This window comes from Megalops cyprinoides, chromosome 5 (assembly GCF_013368585.1).
Source record: "Megalops cyprinoides isolate fMegCyp1 chromosome 5, fMegCyp1.pri, whole genome shotgun sequence".
Taxonomy (NCBI): Eukaryota; Metazoa; Chordata; class Actinopteri; order Elopiformes; family Megalopidae; genus Megalops; species Megalops cyprinoides.
Window position 1 is genome coordinate 15,328,434 of NC_050587.1, and position 20,996 is coordinate 15,349,429.

Here is a 20,996-nt window from a genome sequence, read left to right on the forward strand (position 1 = left end):
AAAGGATGCAGGATCCTGTCTGAGACATCACTGCAGTTGTATGGTATAGCTAGAGGAGGTCTTCTGGTCAGCGGCACCAGGGGATTGTTACATTGGAAATATTCACGCTTGTTACAGGTAGCGCAAGGTAACGAGGCTGGTAAATGAAGCTTTGTTACTGGTAGCCAGTAGGGTGTGGGGATGTTAAGTGCGGACACGGGAACAGGCTAGCAGGGATGCATTAATGGTTAATAAGTCATGCCAGGCTGGCCCTAAGCATGCGTGGCACGGGGTGGGTGGGGGGCAGGGGCTCGCCCACGTACTCTTTGAGAAACTCGGAGAGGGTGAGGTGCTGAAGGGAGTCTGCCAACGCCACGCTGCCCTCATCCTCGGCTGATTGCGCCCTTTTGCGGAAACTTAGCTCCCTACAGGAAACAGCAGAGGTCTCCAAACATGCTAGGGTCATGGAGGGGGGGGAAGCACGCTCATTTGCACAACATTGGCTTTGGACGGTAATGGGAATGGGAGAAACGGGCTGAGCATAAGCCAAGGCTACACTTTCCTAACTACTTTTGCTCATCATTAAAGTTAGCAATGTTTCAAAGCGATGATTTTAGCTAGAGCAGAAAAACCATAATTTACAGCTACTGTCCATAAATTCCAACCTCTACACCTCTTCTACCTCAAACAACAAACAAACATCACTATCCCAAGACGAAGGCAATAGTAAGAAAAACTACTGTATGTTTGAAATTGTGTGTCATGGAAAATTGATTACAAATTGGAACTAACTGAATGAGGATGAGTCTGACCTACTCTCGGGCTTTGTTTTGGGGACACTAATATTAATTTCTCTAAGTGGGTGAACTCTGACTCGGTGTATCAATCAATGCAAAATGATGTTGATTCAATAATCCATTGACACAAACTTTGGGCTTTGAATAAATTACACTGTAACCCATACCTTGTGTAGAACATAGATGCTAATCAGCAGGTAAAAAAAAATCAGTAGCCCTGATCTGAAATTTCAAGCTTTGGATAGGAAGCAGGGAATTACTCAGGGAAATGTTTCTTTGTTTCATTTTCATTGAATATTATTACTTATTTGCTTATCTCAGTCGTATTCTGCTCTCATTTTCCAATGTAATTCCATTTATTAATATAATTTTAAGTAAGCCACTTCAATAAACTTTTGGAAATTGTGAATGTGTTACATTTCACAATAGTTAGTGGGACTGAACACTGACATGTTGGTAACTTTCAAGAGTTAAACATGAAATTGTGTTTAAATGGTTAGTACTCTTTCTGTTAACATCATTTTGTTTAGAAAACCATTTTTTTTCAATATTCTGAAAACCATCAGCAATATAATATCTATAATAGCAATATAATACCTGTAACAACAGCAAATCAATCAATCTATTATTTCAGAATAAGGTGCACTACTGTCAGAAAATCCTTCATTATAGAAAAAGATGTGTGTGAGTGTTTGTGTGTGTCTAACTCAGTACGATACACTGAATGCTTCAATAATAAATCATTAGAATTCACAGGTGTTTGCATTGTGAGGTCTGTGGCTGTAGGAACTTGTACAGCTCAGTATGGACCTTGAAACAGCCGTAACTGAAGTTGCTCAATAATCGAAGAGAGAAAAAACAACACACTACTTTTCTAAAAAAAAAAAAAACCCAGCTGGAAACAGAAATTGAGGCAGGAAAACATGAGCACTCTGGTGTCACACAGGCCCCCCATTAAGTGCCCAGTTTTTGCTCTCACCACAGAAAAAGTACAAACAATAACGCATTATCTTTTTTAAGTATGAATGAACTGAAGGTCATTCTGTTCACCTCAGTGGGTGGTCACCACGTTAAAAGCACCCACAAATACCACAGAAAGCTTCAAAATATACAGCTTCGTTCTGATCGCATGGCTTTTCGCTAGAGGAAAAGGTTTATATGACACTCTAGTATATAGTGCACAGTAAACACAATGCTGGAAGTAAATACCTTTTCTCTTGTGGAGGTTCGGGCAAGCTGAAAGCACGCTGCTCTGCAGAAAGAACGCAGCAAATGCAGCATCAGTATAAAACATATGGTTTTCTTTTGGATCAGCGTCAATTAAAAAAATCCTCAAAACATCCATTTTCACACATTAGGGCAAGTGTTGAACCTTTTTTCTTTTTTTCTACCCAGTTATCCCAAAAATAAACATAACAAGAGCTTCAGATCAATACATTAGAGAATCAATACCTCAGGGCTGCAATGGAAAGTGAAAATGAAAAGTTCACAGGAAGCATTTCACTTAAAAATGAGAGGAAAAAAATGTATTTACACTGGCAGGGTATCACAGGGGGAGAAAAGCAGTGACAACAGAAGCTCTCAGAAGAGTGATTAGCCAGATGTGAGCATGAAAACAAACAAGCAAACAGTGACGTCTTCGGCACGACGACCACACACAAGACCACAACGACTGCCCCGAGGTACAAAATGCATGCGTGCAAAATTCACCCGTGGCCTCGCTTCCTTCGACACCACGGGCTGGCTTTCACACACTTCTGTTAGTTGGCATTAAAACAAGATCATGCATTTTGTAGCCTTCTTTCACCACACCGCATGACTGCCCCACTGCTATGATGTCACGGCGGAGCGTTATGGAAAGGCGTGCTGCCTCCACCACGGCAAAGCAAGGCCAGGCCAGTTGCATGATTTCGGTCTTCCCCACCCCCCCCCCCCCCCCCCCCCCCCCACCCCGACACGGCCTGCGGTCTGAGCTGCATGCTGTTAATGAGGTGGCTTCAGCGCTCGATTGTGCGAGGTGTACTTACTAACTGGATTGAGCAGAGACAGTGATTTAGACAGAGAGAGAGCCTGAAGGAGGGAGCGGCCGCTGCTGCCGAACACACCATCTACAGGGCAAGGACACAGTGCTCACTGGGAGAGCAATCAGGAGGCATTCTGTCCCACACTCTCTTTCTGCCAGGATTTCACCTGACCAGTGGTGAGGCTTGCAGGGCTTATAAGCCACTCCCACATTTCAGATGGTTACACCAAACCTGTGGTCATGATTTGGGTCCATACTTAAAATGAGGATAGACATATATATACAGGGGGTAGACAAAATCACGGAAACACCACATGAAAAAGGGTCTAGCAATTTGATGTAACTAAGATGCAATTTAATAAGAGTTTCACATGTTTCATACTAATTTCCAATAATTCAAATAATTGTTAAATAATACTATTTACAAATATGTTTCTGCTATAACAGACATTTTGAAATGGTCATTTTAATATGTAAATTTCTAAAACAACACAATTGATGTAACAGACATCGAGGTCCATTAACAGAAATGGTAAAACAATGGCCTAAAAAATGACCAGACTCTACACAAATACAAATGTCTTGTAATGAAGGCTAGTGGGCAACAACACATAACCTTTTTTTGGTGTAATGAGCACAAAGCATGGACTTCTAAGCAATGGAAGAAAGTAACATGATTTGATGCATCATCGTTTTGAAAAATAGTCTAATATCCTAGTGGAAACAGTTCAAAACTTGTAAAACAGCATTCCAAGAAGGACTGTTTGAAGGCAAATGGTCGGTGTTTCCATTATTTTGTCTACCTCCTGTATAAGTCATATATAGACACACAAGTATGTATGTGTCCCAACTGAAATAAACATGCAGAAGAGTGCACCACACTGTTAGTTTAATCACAAAAAAATTACACTTACACATGTTATTATTAAAGTGCACATATTAACAGTGTACTTGGATTGGGGTGCTGCATCCATCAACGATATTCATTATTTTAGTTGTATATTGTATTATGAGTAAAATGATCAAAAGAGGCAGGTCATAATTTCTGCAATTATGAGCACAAATGTGTAATTAGATATAACTGTAACACTGATGATTCCATGAGTTGCAGGTTGCAGATATGCAAAGTTGCTGTAAATTCCTCTCCAGCTTTGTTGGTTCAATGGATGCTTTCTCATGCATAAGATACACACAATCCATTGAGGCAAAATGCAACTAACACAAGAGTGGTTACGAGAATACCACCTTCTCTGTCATAACTACAAGACACACTGCATGCTCTGCAAATGGACAGAGAGAAGTTAGATATCCTCTCATGCAAAGACAGTCATTTCTTTCAATGAAAGCTGGCTCAAAGGAAGAGAATAAAATACCAGGTCGTACATTTCAGACAGAACAATACACTCTAATCCTACTTCTCATCGTACAAGAATTCTGACATAAAGGACAACATGGCTAACCCATTCACATGAAAGGTTGTCTTAATGAGCCCCACCTGAAAAGTCACAGGTTTATCAAAGAGAAGTCTGAATTTGAATTTCCCAGGGAGAGAGGACCCGCATTAAAAATACCGACCTTCGCTGAGGTCAGAGATGGCGGCGTCGCGGGCAAAGCGTGGGCGCACCAGACTGATCTTGGGCGAAGAATAGGAGTAAGACCGCAGGCGGATTCCGGAATCAGCCAAATCCTGAGGAGATTCCACCAAGTCAGGACCAGAAACTTCTCAAAATGTAGAACTAAATTACTGTGTGTGTTCCCCTGAGAGAAACACAACTTTACCAGCCAGTTGGGGCTGCACTTCGGATTTTGCTACCGCTGACTGACCATGAACAAAAAAACTAATTCCTTGAAATTTGCATATTTGCATAAATGCAAAACTAAGGTGAGGAATAAGAAGAAGAATCATTATCATTATTATGCAATACTTTCATATAGCACCTTTGCAGTGAAGATTCTCAAAGTGCTTTCCTGTGAGAGGGGGATCAAACCTCAGCCACACACAATGTGTAGGTAATGCATGGCAGCCAATTTTGCACCAGAACACTCACCACACATTAGGTGTGGTGTAGAGGGAAGGAAATATTTAGCCAATTACATCAGAGGATTATCTGATAGCCAGACTGCAAGAACCTGGTTGGGAATTTAGCCAGGACACCAGGGAGCCCCCTATTCTTTGCTGAAAGTGCCTTGGGATCCTTACTAATCACAGACAGTCAGGCAAGAGAGAGTTGCAAGGTGGTATGGCTGCCGCTGATGGCATTTGCAAACTGTATGAAAAGATACTAAAGGAGCTATCCCATCCCTAAATACGTCTAGGAAAGAAGAGGGAAAATGTGTGTGAATGAGAGGGTGTGCAGTACCTTTGCGGGGGCCTGGCTGCAGGAGGAGGAGGTGGAGTGTGTGCGACTGCCGCTGAGGTCAGGGGAGGTGTTGAAGGAGTCCCGCTCATCCCCGCTGCTGGCCTGCAGGACACCCCCTGACCGGGGCGATGTGGAGTGCTGGGAGAGGGGCGACTTTTCCAAAAGGTCATCCTCTTCACTGTCCACCTCCAGAGCTACCAGACTAGGGCTGTGGGAACAGCACAGTCCATAATAAAGCCCAACCCCCACACACTGGGTTCTGCTGTAGACTTGGAGAAGCAGATCAAACAAAAGTGTAAAGTATAGAAGAAGAGATCAAAGGACAAATATAGAAGAAATAAATGATGGAAACACTTAGAATAGAAGTTTAAGGTGCATGCATAAACTCATTAAGTCAAGAGTGGAAAAAAATGTTGCAAGAAAATAAGCTGGAAAAAAATCCAATGATCTGGTCTAGATACTGATAATATCACACAACAATCGCGCCCAAAAAACTCTCCTATACAGTGAAAAGATCAAACAGAGCAGGCGAAATCATGACAATCACGTTATGAGCTGAGATTAAAGCAGTGTTGCTGTGGTGATGCACCAATGAGTAGTGAGTGAGGGGATTGAGAGGACCGAGTCCGTTCTCCTACCTCAGAGTGCAGGACTCCCGAGGTGGGCTCGCCGCCTGAACGGACGTGCTGGTCCGGGAGGATCGGATGAGCCGCGCCAGCGCCAGGTCAGCGGGGGACCGCCCAGGGGACTGGGAGGTGGGGGTAAACTCTTCCCCTGTCCCGCTTCCCTCTGCCTGGAGCGGGGAGAGGCGTACGCGGGGCACCCCTGCCTCCCACAACTGGGCCGCTGGGTCCCCGCTTTCCGTCTGCGTGCTGTCGCCCGTCACCCCTGCGATACTGTACTTGATGTCCATGTCAGTCACCTGCATCGGGAGGAACAAGGCCGGTCAGACCTACAATGCACTACCTGCTGGATCTGAGGTGAGGCACTGGGCTTGACAAATTCAGTGTGCTACCACAGTATTGCCCACAGGAGAGTTAAGTGTGTCAAGAGGTAAAATTATGAATTATAAAAAGATAATTCCATCTATATACTGGCCAGTGAATAATAGGGACAATATACTAAACGTTCCAAAAGTATTTTCCAAATTATACACACTAATATTAGCATGGATTTAAATCACATGTACTGTACAGTCACAGAGGAATCTCTGATGTTTCCATCATCACAAGCACAGTCTAATGCTGATGACAGCTACCGTGTGCTATTTAGGTACTCTGCGGATGTGATGTTACAATCAGCTATACTACAAAATCATCACTGCAATAAGTATTAAGTATTACATATCATGTATTCATGTATTAAGTAGAAAAGCAATATTGACAACATCGTTATGACTGGAGCTAACAATTCTATTTTTTGCATTCTGACAAGAAGATTTTTGACTTTTTGCAAAAGTGCTTCAGTATCATCTGGAAACAAAGCCATATTTCATAAACAAAATCAGTGTAACTTCCTTCAACTGCAAACCATCTGAGCAACTCCTTCCAGCTCAGCCTTCACCAAGGCAGCTGAATCTTATTAAAACTGTGTTCCTGTGGTGCTGTACCTGGTCCACCAGCATGCTGTTGGCGTAGATCTGGTCCTTCCCGTTCAGCATGGTGGACAGTCTGGCTGCAGCCGAGAATGTGGACCTGGGCAGACGCCTTCCAAAGGAAGCAGTCTGACTTTTCTCTAGAAAGAGGAACAAAAACAAGAAGTTATCTCTGATTCACTGACTTTAGGTTTAGGTTAAATATTCACCTACTTTGTCACATTCTTTGATTGCTCATACATGAAATGTGACTAAGGTTCTTTAAAAAGCAAGTTCGTGCACTATCTTACCACTGAACGTACCGAATACGTAACCAATCAAAAGTGCCCCAAAAAGAATCTCAGAGAAAAAGCAAATGGCCATAAATACTGGCACATCAAAGAGTTCCACACTAGTTACATCTGCTCATAATATTTACACCACAATAACTCAGAGCTCCTACACTGGGTTTATAAATATTTAAAAATGGTTTTGTATAGCTCATATAATTTTCACCTGTGCAGCAACATATTCTATAGCAGGTCAGAATATACAGGCCACAGCTGAAGGAATAAATCATCTCACTCAATCCACTGCAGCCCTACTTCATCATATACAGTGATGTAAGTACAGATTTGAATTGCCATTGGCTTTCCCGTGGCATCAGCCTCAGATCCAGTGGTGTGATGCTAACTGTTTTATCTTCTTGAAAAACTGGCATTATTTCCGTTGATGTGAAGCCAGCTATTTTAAAGCCTGCAGAGACTGCCTTACTTCCTGAATCCCACTGTAACAAACAGTGTATTATGTGCCCATCTCCTTTTCAGGATACTTATTAACTGGCTGTTAATAAGTATGACTGGCTATCTATCCATGTAAAAAAATTTAAAAAGTAACAAAAATGACACATCTTGCACAAACAATGAAGCGTCAGACAAGCCAAGCTAGTTTGATCGTTGCTGCTTCTGTGGATAAGGAGAGAGTTTATTTAAAGGTAATTATGTCACTGAATGCTAACCAATATTTGCTTTTCCCAGGGGTAATCTACAGTTCTAACGCTGAGGCAGGAACACAAGTGACTGAGATATCTGGGACAAGTTCACATGATGCCGCTACTGTTTTCTGTTTGCTCGGTCGGGTCAAATGAGAACAGCCAGACTCCGCGCCAGACATTGTTTCTGATGGCACTTTTGGTTTCTTTCGCAGTGTCGAAAACCTGCGCTCTCTGACTAAGCTAGGAAATGATGCAAATCCGGGATGACGGCTTGCCTATCACAATTAAAGGGATGTTTTTAACAATTTCTAGAGAACACTCTTTGATTTTTGCATTTGTGTAAACATTCTAAACAAGAATTTGCTAGCTATTTGTTTAAAGATTTTCTGTATTTCAGTCTCTGTTCTTGAAAGTAATTCTGACCACTTCCTACCACTATTATATAAATATGCTACTCAATATACTTGTACTTACTGACCAGTATTATAAATTATGTTTTTGTATTGTGTCTATATGTTGATTGCAATTCCCTCACCAATTGCATTCCTTCTACAGAGGTAAAAATGCACAAGATATTGTGCTCACTCCAGCAAAAACAGGGCTTGACAGATTCCCTGAAGAAGCAGGCTTTATTAACATAGTGTTTGATTTCACAGCCAGACTCACCCCATGTGAAGGATAGGAGAATTGTAATAATCCGAAAGGAATTTCCTCTGACGGTAGACCACACTCAAAGAATGAGGTCATCAATGGGGAAATCCCATATATGAGCACAAATTCTTTAGCCCTCGGTGAGCCTTACAGCACGCTTGTACTGTGAGAGCTTGTATATATGAATGCGAGTGAAAAGAGCCAAGGAGATAATAAAATGTGTTTATCAGACTAAATTAAACTAAGCGGTGTCCTGGAGATCACTCTCTCTCTCGGCAGACATACACACAGCAAAGACAGACTTCCTACCAAATTCACAGCACTGGAATTTTGGAATCCAAAAGTTTGCAAAGTGCACTGCAGTCTGATTAAATTTGGGCTTAATAAAGCAGCAAAGAAAGTGGTTGCTCAAATGTGCTGTTGAGATGCGAGCTTCTCTTACCCACATATACTTGACAGTCATTGTCAGAGCATAGGTTTACCAAGTTAGTCTGGAAAAGCATGACCTCAGAACACCGAAGTGTCATTTTACAATGTACATTAATGATGCTGAGATAAACAGCTCCTGGGGACGTCACCTAAAATGCCCCATGAGGACTTGTGCTCTTCAGAGATGACTTAATATGTCTTACCCTGCAAGTATTGGATTGGGGGGGGGTGCAAAAGGACCCTTTAAAAAGCAATAGCATACATGTGAGTAGCTTGTGTGGACAACAGACCACCAGGACTGAAGTGATTTAGTCTGAGGACAATTCAACCACAACAACCCATGGCAAACACTGCACATATGGACAGATTGAGCTGTGTGACCTTTCAGGGTAGAAAACATGTTTTAAAAAATTGTTTTTAAGGACATTCTAAAAACAGGTGCCCTTTTTCTCATCAGTGACAAAGTTCTACACTAGCTTGGATAAAACACCTCCCCCTCCCCTACCATAAAAATAAAACATGTCAACAAGCTAAACCTGTGACAAGCTCATCTCAGCAGCTCCACCTCCGGGTCAGTCATTCGCTGAACAGAAGCACATGAAGAAGTGACGCTGGAAAGCTGTGTCCCGCGCGTTTCATAGAATCTGAGCGCTCCTTAGTGTTACGCACGCTTCCGGATGGAATTAGCTATCCACAGTGGGGGGCTTCATTCAACGGGAGAAGCACATTAACAGCGCGGATGCACGGATACCAGACTGTTTCACAGCACTGCGCTTTCCCCCGCATCCCAGTGCCTACAGTCATCTAGAAGAGGCATCTAGAACCAACCCAGAGAAAAAAGAAACAGCTGTTCACCACATGGATACTTGGTTTTGTATTTTATAGCCAAGGCAGTATGTTCTGTGCCTTTGTAACAGGATTCCTAGAAAAGGTGCGCATAGAATAGAAAAGCTTTCATTTGAAGGATCACTGATTTAAGACTGCTATCATCTCTTGTGTAGTTTAAAAATTCACCAAAGTATCCTTCTTGTTATATTATACCGACTACCCAGCTGTAGAATAATTTAGCTTTAAAGCAACTGCCAATTAAAGTGGTAGGCCACACAACAGCATATAAACATTTCTGGAATAGCTTTGACATGAACAGAATCTGCACGGCATAAATAAAGCAACAACTGGGAGAGTTTCCAGTGGGCATTGCCGTGACTCATTCAAACCCACACACAATACAGTATGGGATGCTCTTAGTGTTTTGTTGTCTGCTGACCATAAACAGACCATAAACGTATGTTTTTATCTTCAAAGTACAAAGCAAATGTCTGATGTGTCATGCCAATGAAGCTTTTGAATAGAATTAATTTACTCCTTCAGCAGTCAGTGGAAAGTTGTGAAACAACTTAGGTCATGGTGTAATCACCCAACAGTATACTTGTGTATACTAGCTTTACAAGATGATAGTAAAACCTACAGGCTTAAAATTTCATCCAGCTTGGCTTTTGTAATACTGCACCAATGTTTATCCACTAGACAGAGAAAAGAAATGGCATTCCTGTAGATCACAAAGTGTCCCTAAGAACAGCAGCTTTCTAATCACCAACTTGGAAAAGACAAGACACAGATTGCCAGTAATACGAGACAATGCCATCCAGCCAAATGCAAAATGATGGCTGCACAATCAAATCTGAAAAGAGAAACTTAATCTCTGTACGCTTTACTTAAGAACCATCCCATCTGAACAGATGATAAATCATCTCTGATTGGCTTCTGCATATTTTATTCCAGATATTGAAATGTAAATCTTGTCTTGATGCCTGATGAGAACTGCCTGATGAGAACATTCTTCTCCATGCTAAACGACACACTTGGCACATCATCGATTAAATTAAGCACATTCGAATGTCCTTGTTCTATCACTTTACTTTTGAATAAACATAAGATGTGATTCATGACAGGCATGCAGGTCTCTGAAAACGGGTTTGCTTATATACTGTCTAAAATGTTTCAGTTTCACCAGCAGGGTTGAAATATTCATGCCAAGAAGCCATTTGGCCCAGTGAGCTGTTGTGCCTGTTTTGCGCCATCACCAAGCCACGAACAGCTGCACCAAACCGCTCAACTTTCCACTGTTTTGAGAACCCTTGCCGAGTGCAATCTGTATTTAGAAACGGCTTCTCACTGGAAGCCAATCCATGGTCTCTAGAACCACTCGAAGGCCAGATTCACAAAGGGACACAAAGACTCCACTCACAGCCAGGGTCGTAGAACAAGGGCATTTAAAATGAAACAAGCCCTCAAATCAGCTTAAAGCACCCAGCTCTGGGAGCAGAGCCGCACTCAAAACGTGGGCCCGCGCCAAGCTCCCGCTGTTGTCCCTCACAAAAGCTTGGAAAAAAGGGAAATTTGAACAGTCTCTTTTTTCTTGTCTGATTCCTCATTATGGGAGAGCTCTGAATATGCAAGTAATACGCTCCTCATAAGACAAACCAAAGCAAAAACTGTGTAAAGTTGGATGGCTACTCCCATCTACTCTACAGTAGCCAACCTGATTTTGTAAATGTCCATGAGCTGGTAACAGATTATATATTTATACTTTGCTGTTACTGGAGGAAGTAAGATGTTTTTCTCCAATGTTGTGGAGATTAGCTTGTAATGACCCTCCCCTTTTATTTTGTGTTGCCATGGTCTTAAGTCGTAAGTGTTTGAGTGGGGTTTTTAAAGAAGGCAAAGCTGAGTACATGACAAAAGCTTTCTAACCGTGTAAAATACTGACTGTGCTGGCTTCAAAATGTCAGCTAAGCCCACTTATATTTGACATAATTCCTCCAAAAGCATAATTCCAATTTTTAATTCTCCCATTGCCCTTCAAAAAAGGTTTATTCCATTGTGTAAGTCAAAGACAAATTCTTGAATCTATTCAATACCTGAAAAATAAGGATTTCAACTTATTGTACTGTACTTTAATGCCATTATAAATCTAATTAATTTTTGCTCTTCTGTGCTGGGATTGAGCCTGTATTCTTTCACATGCGTCTACACACTCTGACTTCAGACTGTCTTCTAAACACTCTTTCTGTTTGTAGGTTTCTGCGTAACCCTGACCTCAGAACAGCGAAAAGGCCCCTGAGCAAATTCACATCAGGACTAGCCAGACCCCACACAAGAGGGGCCGAGCCTAGGTCAAGTTGTCTCATTGTGTTACTGACATCATCTAAATGCAGTACCCATGGAAATGAGGAGTCACAACAACCACATTATGTGCTGGATCTTAATTGTCAGAATATATAAAAAACAGAGTGGATTACCAAATGTTCAACTGACGTGGATGTTGACAACTATAAGAGTTCTGAAGTTTAAACAATTTACTATGTTGATGACATTTATGTTTTGATTGGGTGACAAATATCCGATAAAATATCCTCTCCCCCCTAAAAAAGAGCACTTTCTTTGCTTGGCAGAACCTCTTGGCCAAAGACACACACACAGTGTTATATCTTAAATATTCACGGTTCATTTACAGCATCTTAAAGGGGACTTGACAGCCTCACCAACTAAGGATTTGAACGTGCTAGACTCAGGTCCAGAGTCTAGTGCCCACTGTCCCGTGTCCCAACCAGTGCTCCTAAAGTGAGACTTTGAACATTTTCAACAACTATCTTTGTAAAAAACAAATCATAATTCACTTAAGTGGGATCAAGATTGGTTCTGGAATGAATTTTGTAACCTTAAATGAGAGATCTCGAAGATACTGTTTATAAAACATTCGGTATATGTCTTTCATTTGTCTTCCCCATCTTTGTATTTAGTCTTGTCTTCACTCTCATATATATTCCAGATGTGATCACTATCACTTGTCTTGAAGTATGCCAAATCGCATTTGAATGCATACCAAAAATAATTATTGATATCGCAAAGAAAAGGGCATCCAGTCCTTCAATGAAGCAACTTTAAAGTGTTGCAGACGTTTGCACAAAATAGGATGAAAACTATTTCAGATAATTTGGTTACTGTTATCTTCCACCCTCGAGAACATCCAGATCACTGGCATTCTGCCGGTGATACAAACATGGCTGTAACTCAATAATATCCAGTTTCAGGAGAAAAGCAGAATCATGAACTGTTAAACCCCACAATTCAACAGCTCCGTCCATGATCCCCAAGAAGTATGACATTCAATGAAAGGTCCTCCATGTCCTGCTGTTTGTTTCTTTGGGGGTCCTGCCAATGTGGAGACTGCTTGATTTGTGTTTTGCAATTCTTCTAACAATTCGTGAGTAGCCCTCAGTAAACTTTTCACAGTGCATTTTGTGGTTTTGCTGCTGTACAGCTGCTGACTTGCTGTCATTCTGGAAATGTATCATTTGCAGAGAAACATTTAGCTGGAAAAAAACCCTTAAGACAACTTTAAAAAGGTCAGTACTATTTTTAGTCTATCACTCATTGTGTATTAAATCTGCATCATAACATGGAGACAGTAAGAAAGTATTGTATTCCTATGAAAAAGATTGTTTGTGACATTCGAACAAGTCCACGCGGCATGGAGTAGATCAAACCAAACAGGAAACTGACGCAAGGACACAAAGAGAGCTGCCTTGAAACACAAATGTCTATCGGAATATTCTGAACAACCGTACGTGGCAATCGCAATACAAGACGCCCATGTTTTGCCCATGCCAAATTCCAGTTTTTAAAAGCACAGAAACTGAAAACTACTTAATCCCAATTAAAGCAGTAAATAAGTTCGGCCTCAGGTGCTTTAAAGATGAGTAGCAATAATGTACTATGAGTGTGCTCCTGGCAGGACAGGAGACTTTACCTCCTTCATTGCACTGGACTCATAACAAGTCAAAGCCTTTGCTGTATTTTTTTCTTGCTCTTTCTGATTACATGCAGCTATCATCAAAGTTTAACACATCTACACATTGGTGTGGGTTTGCTGGCTCGTTCTTTTTTTACCTTGCTTTGAGGTCCTCTGACGAATCCTCATTTTAGGGAATGAAGGCCAGGAATAATTGAAGGGGGAATCCGAGTCGGAATCCATGCCTATCCCCACTGTGTTTCAGACAGGCGATTCAGCTGGAGCGGTGAATCCCAGCATGCTCACGGGACAGAACAGCCGAGCTCTCAACAGTCTCCAAAGTCAGGGTCTGATTGCGCTCTATCGTCCTGCAGCGCTGGGCTCATGTTCCAGGACTGGCTGATCCGGGATCAGGACCGGGGACATGAAAGGGGGGCAACCCCGAAGGCACACAGAGAACAGGGGCCGCCCTGCCAGACGACAGTCCTCAAATCCTCCTGGGAGACAAATAGGAGCCGGGACGAGGTGTCCAGAAGAATTCGTAAGGTCAGCCAAAGCCGATGAATCATTAACTCACCTTTTCAATTTCCATGCAAATGTAAGCTGCTGGGGCTTAGCTGCTTCGGATGGGTTGGGGGGGGGCTAGGGATGCATATGGGGGCAGCCTGTTGCAGCACAAAGAGCAAAAAATCCTGACAAACCGCAAGGAGAGGGACCCCCGCGGAGCCCAGGTCTGTGTCTCCAGGCTAACAGCTCCGGCACTGAACCCGATGCGCGACAGAACTCCTGTTGTCTTTGGCTTCCCTCCCACCCAGCTGCTACATCCCACTTTTCCGTGCGCAAACACTGACTGCTGAGTCTCTGAGTCCTGCAGGAGAGATCCACAGGTTTCTTTCCATGATCTTTTTTTATTTATTTTCCCCTCACTCTTCACCCCCCCCCCCCCACACCCACAAGCCCCTCCTCGGCCGACAACGTTGGCAGGCAGCGCGACTTGGCAGCTGAGAAAGCGAGATAACCCTCTCACCAAATGTCAGATCCCATACTGTCCACAAGAAGACAGGAGTGAGGGAAAAAAAGGGATGTGCAGCAGCGCTACGCTCCTTTCAGGGGGCTCTCCTCTCAGAGTCGGCACAGCTAAACGCTGCGCGATTGTTTCCACTGCCCGTCAGAATCGCCCAGGCTGGGTCAGCGAGGCTTGAGGGGTCCCCCTAATTTCAGCAGCGTCGGGGTCTGGCAGTTTTACAGCCTCTGCTCTCGGCAGCAACACCCCCAGCGGCCGGGTTTTACAACAAGTCCTCCATTCTTATACAGTCTCCCAGAACGACTCGCTGGCAATTAGCATTCAGGCTGGCCCCTGCAGCCCCTCCCCCCTGCATCTTCTCAGCCGCACAAAACTCCTTTCTTCGCACGCCCATGTGCGCTCACAGGAGAGCAAGCCTCACGGAAGAGAAAAGCCCGCTCTGCCTCAGGTTCACTCAACTCACAAACTCAAACTTCCCTCTCGGCTTCCCCTCCACATCGGCGATCCATCTTCGAGCCTTGGGAGGGGACGAAGGGGTATGTGGGTAGGATGGGAGCGAGTTGGAGGAGACAGAAGGGGAGGGCAGAGCCGGGGAACGAGAGGGGCTGGGTTTAATGAAGACAGAGAAAACCCAAAAGTGTGGGTTTTTAAATGTCAGCTTTTACAAGGCTGTGACATTTGAGCTTGTTCACATTCCTGATTTCTTTAGTACTGAGGGCCCTACAGCTGAGGTCTGCAGGGGCTCCCCATTTAAATTCAGGTAGTGGTACTGATCCCCATCCTTCCTGTGTCTTGCTGACACAGCAGATTGATGCACTGTAGTTGTAATGTAACAGCGTTGAGAAGGTAATTAATGTTGGCTACATAAGCATTTCTGCTTCAGTACATAATAATTGTGTCTATTCTAAAGTTTATGCCATGGCTTTGTGCCATGGAGGAAATCTATGTGCTATGCTGAAGCTTAAAACAAAATTTGTTGGGATTTAATACTCATGTTTATAAGTGCCATAGTATGTTGCCACAATGTAAAATGTTTACTTACTGTAATTGTAAACTGGTGCACTTACACCTAGTATTAACTGTATTCCACTATGTGTCCACACTGCCCGCATATGTAATCAGAATTCAATATTCTGTGTACTGTGCATATTAAGATAAACTACAGCTAATTTAGCTAAGACACTTTGTAACTAGCCAGGTAACTCATTTAACTATCCAGATAAATTGCTAACTGCTAGCTAGATATCTTGTAATCGTCTGCAAGTTGCCTTTCTAGTTCACATGCCAAGCCTGCTAGCAAACTAAGTATCATACTAATCATACCAAAAGATAGATAGCTAGCTAAATGACCAGCTGTTAGTCATGTTCCAGTTATAACTAGCTAGCTAATTAGCTAGCAAACATTAATACCATTTTAAAAAGTAATGTTGTAGTCTGAAGGAAGAAAAAAAGGTTCAATGTAACGGAGTCAATACAAAAAAAATGGCCGCACCTAGAACTTCTTATTTTCTTTCCTTTTTAGGGCATGGGGGCCCCATCCACCTCCGGAGGTGGTTTTGTATATCCAATCATGATCAGATATTAATGCATGTTCTGTGTCTTTACACCTGCCCAGAAATCACAAGACACTCAGATCACTCAGATCCAACTGGAGATGCATTTTAATGCAACATGTAAATGGGGTCTAACAGTAGAACAGGAGATTATCGATTAAAAGCTTCAGCTTTGACTCATTTTAATGCATTTTGCAGCAAAGATGTTACTATCCTCTCATGAAAACTATCAAAAAGTATAAATTATGTCATATGTAATGCTTGCATACGGTAATCTAGCAAATATGGGCATAACAGCCATAAAACTCAGCCACAGTTAAAATAAATTGGCAGTAAAACTAAACACACAGTAGCTACATTGTTTCAATTTATGTAATAATATATAATATGACATTAATGAATACTACCACCACCTATTGCCTCAACCCCACACCTACTGTAATGCTAAAGCTTCCCTCATCTCCACCTGAATCCACAATCACAACCCCAAGCCCAAATTGAAAACCACACTTCACACCCAACTCCAACTCTTTTTGTAATTACACTGGTTTTTGAACAGGTACTTGCTTGCAGTACTCAGTTACTTGATCACTGAGTGGGCTCCTAGTGCACTTGAGCTTAATGTGATGTTTGACTGAACTTTTCCTTGAGCTGAAATTTGTTTTCCTCAGCTTTAATAGGAGAAGAGTCATGCATGCAGTGAAATGCAAACAAGCAGGGGCTGTGTTTAGGGCCAAATACTTTGCACATGTCCAAACAGCACAGAAGTCATTCCGAAAAAGCCGGAGGGCAACAAACCATCAAGGTCTTTACCCCTCGTCATGGTTCAACTGCAAGCCAAACAAAAGTGCCTACTGTCAAAACAGTCTTTCACCATGGGAAATCGGGATGGTGTCTTTGATGGTGCCTTTCTGTTTACACAGCCTTGAATGTTACATAATTCTACAAAGGAGCTAGATTTGAAAACCAGACTAGTAACTTGAGAAGATTTGACACAATATTTTCACCTCACGCATGTACAAGCTATCCATTCTGCATTCTATATCTTTCATCACGTTCTTCAGATCTGTCATGACCACAGACTCCTTACAATTCCTAAAATAGAGGTCCTACAATTACTATTTCCTGGAATAAACCTCAAACTACCACAAGAATTTGTCTGAAAGTTCTAAAATGATGTATCTCTTATATACTTAATCCAGTCATTCACACGGGGCATTTCACCACAATCAGTGGATTCCAACCTATATACATTACACTGAACAGAAATTGAATGCAGGCAGTAAGCATGTATATGGACAAATCAAAAGCTATTGACCTTTGATGACATATGTACGCATTGCTGAAAGCACACACATACACACACATAGTGTTTGTTTGTTCCTGCATAGGGGGGGACTGTGTTCCCCGATCTTCTGCGCCTGGGAGTTCCCCATCTGGTGGACCCCCTGGGGAGGAGGGCATCAGGCATGGTGTAGAATGTCTCACCAGTGGAGGAGCAGGAGGGGGCTTCTCTCTCAGGCACACGACACATTCAGCACCTGCATCCCAGCCACAGAAAGCCAATCTCCGCGCGCAGCCACACTGCCACTCGTTTGCATCTGCGTCTCTGACACATGCCTTCCAGCCTGCAAGCACTTTCCAGGAAGTGAACCCTCAACAGAACACATTACTGCACTGAGGCAGAACACTGGGATACTGATTTCTAAATTACGAGCACAGTTGGAACACATTTGCACTAAAGGAGTTCTGGATGGCACTAGGTTGAGGGTTATAAAAATTGCACTATAGAGAGTTTTGGGATTGAGCTCCTCGCGCCTAACCAGGAAATATTATGCTGTACAATGCAAACTGACATTTATAACCAATACACCATGTCACACACCCACTTATGCCCACTCACTTGCCACCTCAATCAGACAGAATTACAGACCTGAAAGACATCAGCATGAAGTAAAATTGGGGTGAGCAAACAAAATATTTTCCATGTGAGTGACTTTTAGCCTCCTCACCACCAGTCAGAATATGCTCCATGAAATGACCAGTGCCTGGAGGTGTTACGATAGACCTGAGATGTTATCTTTTGAGCTAACCGGGGCTGAGCATTGCATTGAGAAACCAACATTTCCATGCACTCACAGTTTAACTGAGAACAGACACTTCTGTAAGCTGTGAACTGGAAATAAATGTGTCATAGAGATGCTAGGCAGCAGCAGAAAACAAGGATAGTGCCAGTGTGAAAAGGAGGTCTCCACTTCAATGAAAGTGTCACTATGCTTTATCTTTAAGTCTTCCATACTCATTGTTACATCCTAATGTAAGCTTCCCAGGTATACAGCTGGCACCATGTACTCTACTTTTTGCAATTAGGACATGTCACTAAACACATCCAGCTTGAGTAAAAGCCTTTACATTAGGTTATGTTGCAGTTAAACTTTGTAAATAATGTACAAGAAACACTGAAATAAAAATGGTCATCCCCAAGAGACAACTTTGTCTAAGAAAAGAGCTATTTGTTGGTATTTGTGAAACAATGCAAATGAAAAAAAAAAATTATGGTAACCAATAGGCAAATAAATACCGTAGTTAAAATAAAAAAAGAGAAATGTTGTTTACGGAGTAATTTAGCTAAGAGTTGGCCAGGTCTAATTACAGTACCATAAAATCTTGAGGGCCAAACAAAGTCATGCAACAGTGCACCATCTTCCTTTGCATAAACAGATCATTCCCCACTAATTTTAACGCAGTTTACCCTTAAACAGCAAGTCCTCCTTTACACGCTGTAACTTCGTATACCTCCATGTGGGTCGGAGGCAACATTTTATGGCCGCAGGAACCTGGTCTCACTGACGTTGTCCTCACAGGGCAAACAGACTTTGCAAACCCTGTATCACAGTCTACAAAACCCAGCTTTGCTTCTCCTAAGTTCTTTCACATTCGATTATCATTTGAGTGAAAGCAGGAGAACATAAAACTGTGCTTCAATGACTCCGCCGCACCACCGGCGTCGGACCTGAGGTTTGAGCAGAGAGGATCCGGCGGAGGTCACAGGCATCGGATGAAAAGACAAAAGCTGGAAAAGCGGTTAGGCAAAGGGATGGCTGAAACAGACAGGCCCAAGTCCGACCGCAGAGATCTGGTATTGCAGCAGCCGTCTGCCAAGCGCAGAGCTCTCAAACCGAGCCGACGGCCGCAGCATTCCGTTTTCAGGGGAGCGGGTCTTTCTAAACTACTGTAAGTGAATAATTAACCAGTAAATGTTCCAATTCATTCATGACAATTTCCCCTTGAAATGGAATGACGAGCATGGAATGTGGTTACTGCACAGAAATATGATCGCAAGTCCTCGAGGGTAACAATAATCCACAAAATTGCAAAGCAAATGTTTACCTCAGGGAAAAAAGGCCAGTGAGCTCTTGTGTACAATTTGAGTGGTCCCTGAGATCCGTACAATGGACTTAGTCATTTCTAAACTATTTCACCACATGGGCCTCACATTTAAGAGGAAAACAGCCTGTAAACCCAGGTAATATCAAAAGTATGCTCCTTGACCAACAAATGCTGCAATGCATTGATGGATGCTGTAACATTATTAATAATATTTGATAAAAGTAATAATATTAAAATTTGATTCTCAGGGGAAAAATATTGACTATATGTGGCATGTATGTGCTTAAGAGAAAACTAGACACATGAGAGCTTTAGGATAATGCATACCATGTACTGGTATGGTATAGTCTTTATTTACTGTTTGAAAAATATACAAAATTAATGAAAATGAAAATGTTCAGGTAACTACCAAAATACAGGAAACAACAACATAAAGTGTCTGGAAATCTAACAGAGGATTTCAACACCATTCTCCCATGACAAATTCCATCATTTGGTTTTTTGTTGATGGTGGTGGAAACACTGGCTTGAGATCTGGTGACTGAGAGAGCCATGGCATATGGTTTATGTCCTTTTAACACTCATCAACCATTCGGTGACCACTCGTGCCCTGTGGCTGGGGGCACTGTCATCCTGGAAGAGACCACTCCCATCAGGAAAGAAATGCTTCACAACTGGATGAAGGTGAGAACTCAGAATGGCTTTGTATTTATTGGCATTTACCTTGCCCTCTAAGGGGTTGAGTGCGCCTAAACCATGCCAGGGGAATGCAGCCCACACCATAACAGAGCCACCACAACCCTTTACCATGGGAAACAAGCACTCCCGTCTGTAGGTTTCTTTTGTCATGTGCCACATATGCACTCATCTGCTTCTTGAGAAAGACTGAAAGATGACTCATCCAACCATATGAATTTCACCATATGACGTGAGTCTTCCATTGCTCAGTAGACCACTGACTGTGCTTTGTACCCTTTTATTCGCAAACATGCCTTTATTGGTGTAATAAGGGCTTTATGCACTGCAACCCAACCCATACCATCCCTCTCTGTGAAGTTGTTGATGAATCTGCCTGCTCACACCCTAGACTGATATTTTCAGTCAATTGAATCTGAGTCGCTCATCCAACCAATGCAAGAACATCACAGTCAAGGAGTATGCACTTTTGACCACAGTTGCCCCTTGTTGATGATGTTTTTCCCTCTGACTTCCATGACAAAATCACTGTTCCTTGTGAAACATCATCAAGTTTAGCAATCTTCGTGCTGCCAAACGTACCCCAACGATCACCTCTCTTTCAAAGTCACTGAGATTTCTTCTTCTAGCCATGATAAAAATACTAATGGGCAATAGTTCCTGCCCGGCATTTTCATACATGACCCTAAGCATGAGGGGATGTCAACTGTTTAATTAACTCAGCAATCACAC

At 42.5% G+C, this 20,996-nt stretch overlaps 1 protein-coding gene across 4 annotated transcripts in view; it reads right to left on the reverse strand.

The window, feature by feature from the left end:
• The window catches only part of arhgef28a (Rho guanine nucleotide exchange factor (GEF) 28a), an 87,959-nt gene that overhangs the window by 21,621 nt on the left and 45,342 nt on the right, over window positions 1-20,996 (reverse strand). The window contains exons 10-16 of one of the 4 annotated variants that reach the window (XM_036528837.1): window positions 6,769-6,893; window positions 5,798-6,081; window positions 5,160-5,367; window positions 4,375-4,486; window positions 2,804-2,884; window positions 1,986-2,028; window positions 303-404 (exon numbers count right to left, since the gene is read on the reverse strand). In XM_036528837.1, the coding sequence (XP_036384730.1) occupies window positions 303-404; window positions 1,986-2,028; window positions 2,804-2,884; window positions 4,375-4,486; window positions 5,160-5,367; window positions 5,798-6,081; window positions 6,769-6,893 (955 nt within the window). The remainder of the gene's footprint in view (window positions 1-302; window positions 405-1,985; window positions 2,029-2,803; window positions 2,885-4,374; window positions 4,487-5,159; window positions 5,368-5,797; window positions 6,082-6,768; window positions 6,894-20,996) is intronic. The other 3 variants (XM_036528838.1, XM_036528839.1, XM_036528840.1) reach the window with 3 other exon arrangements.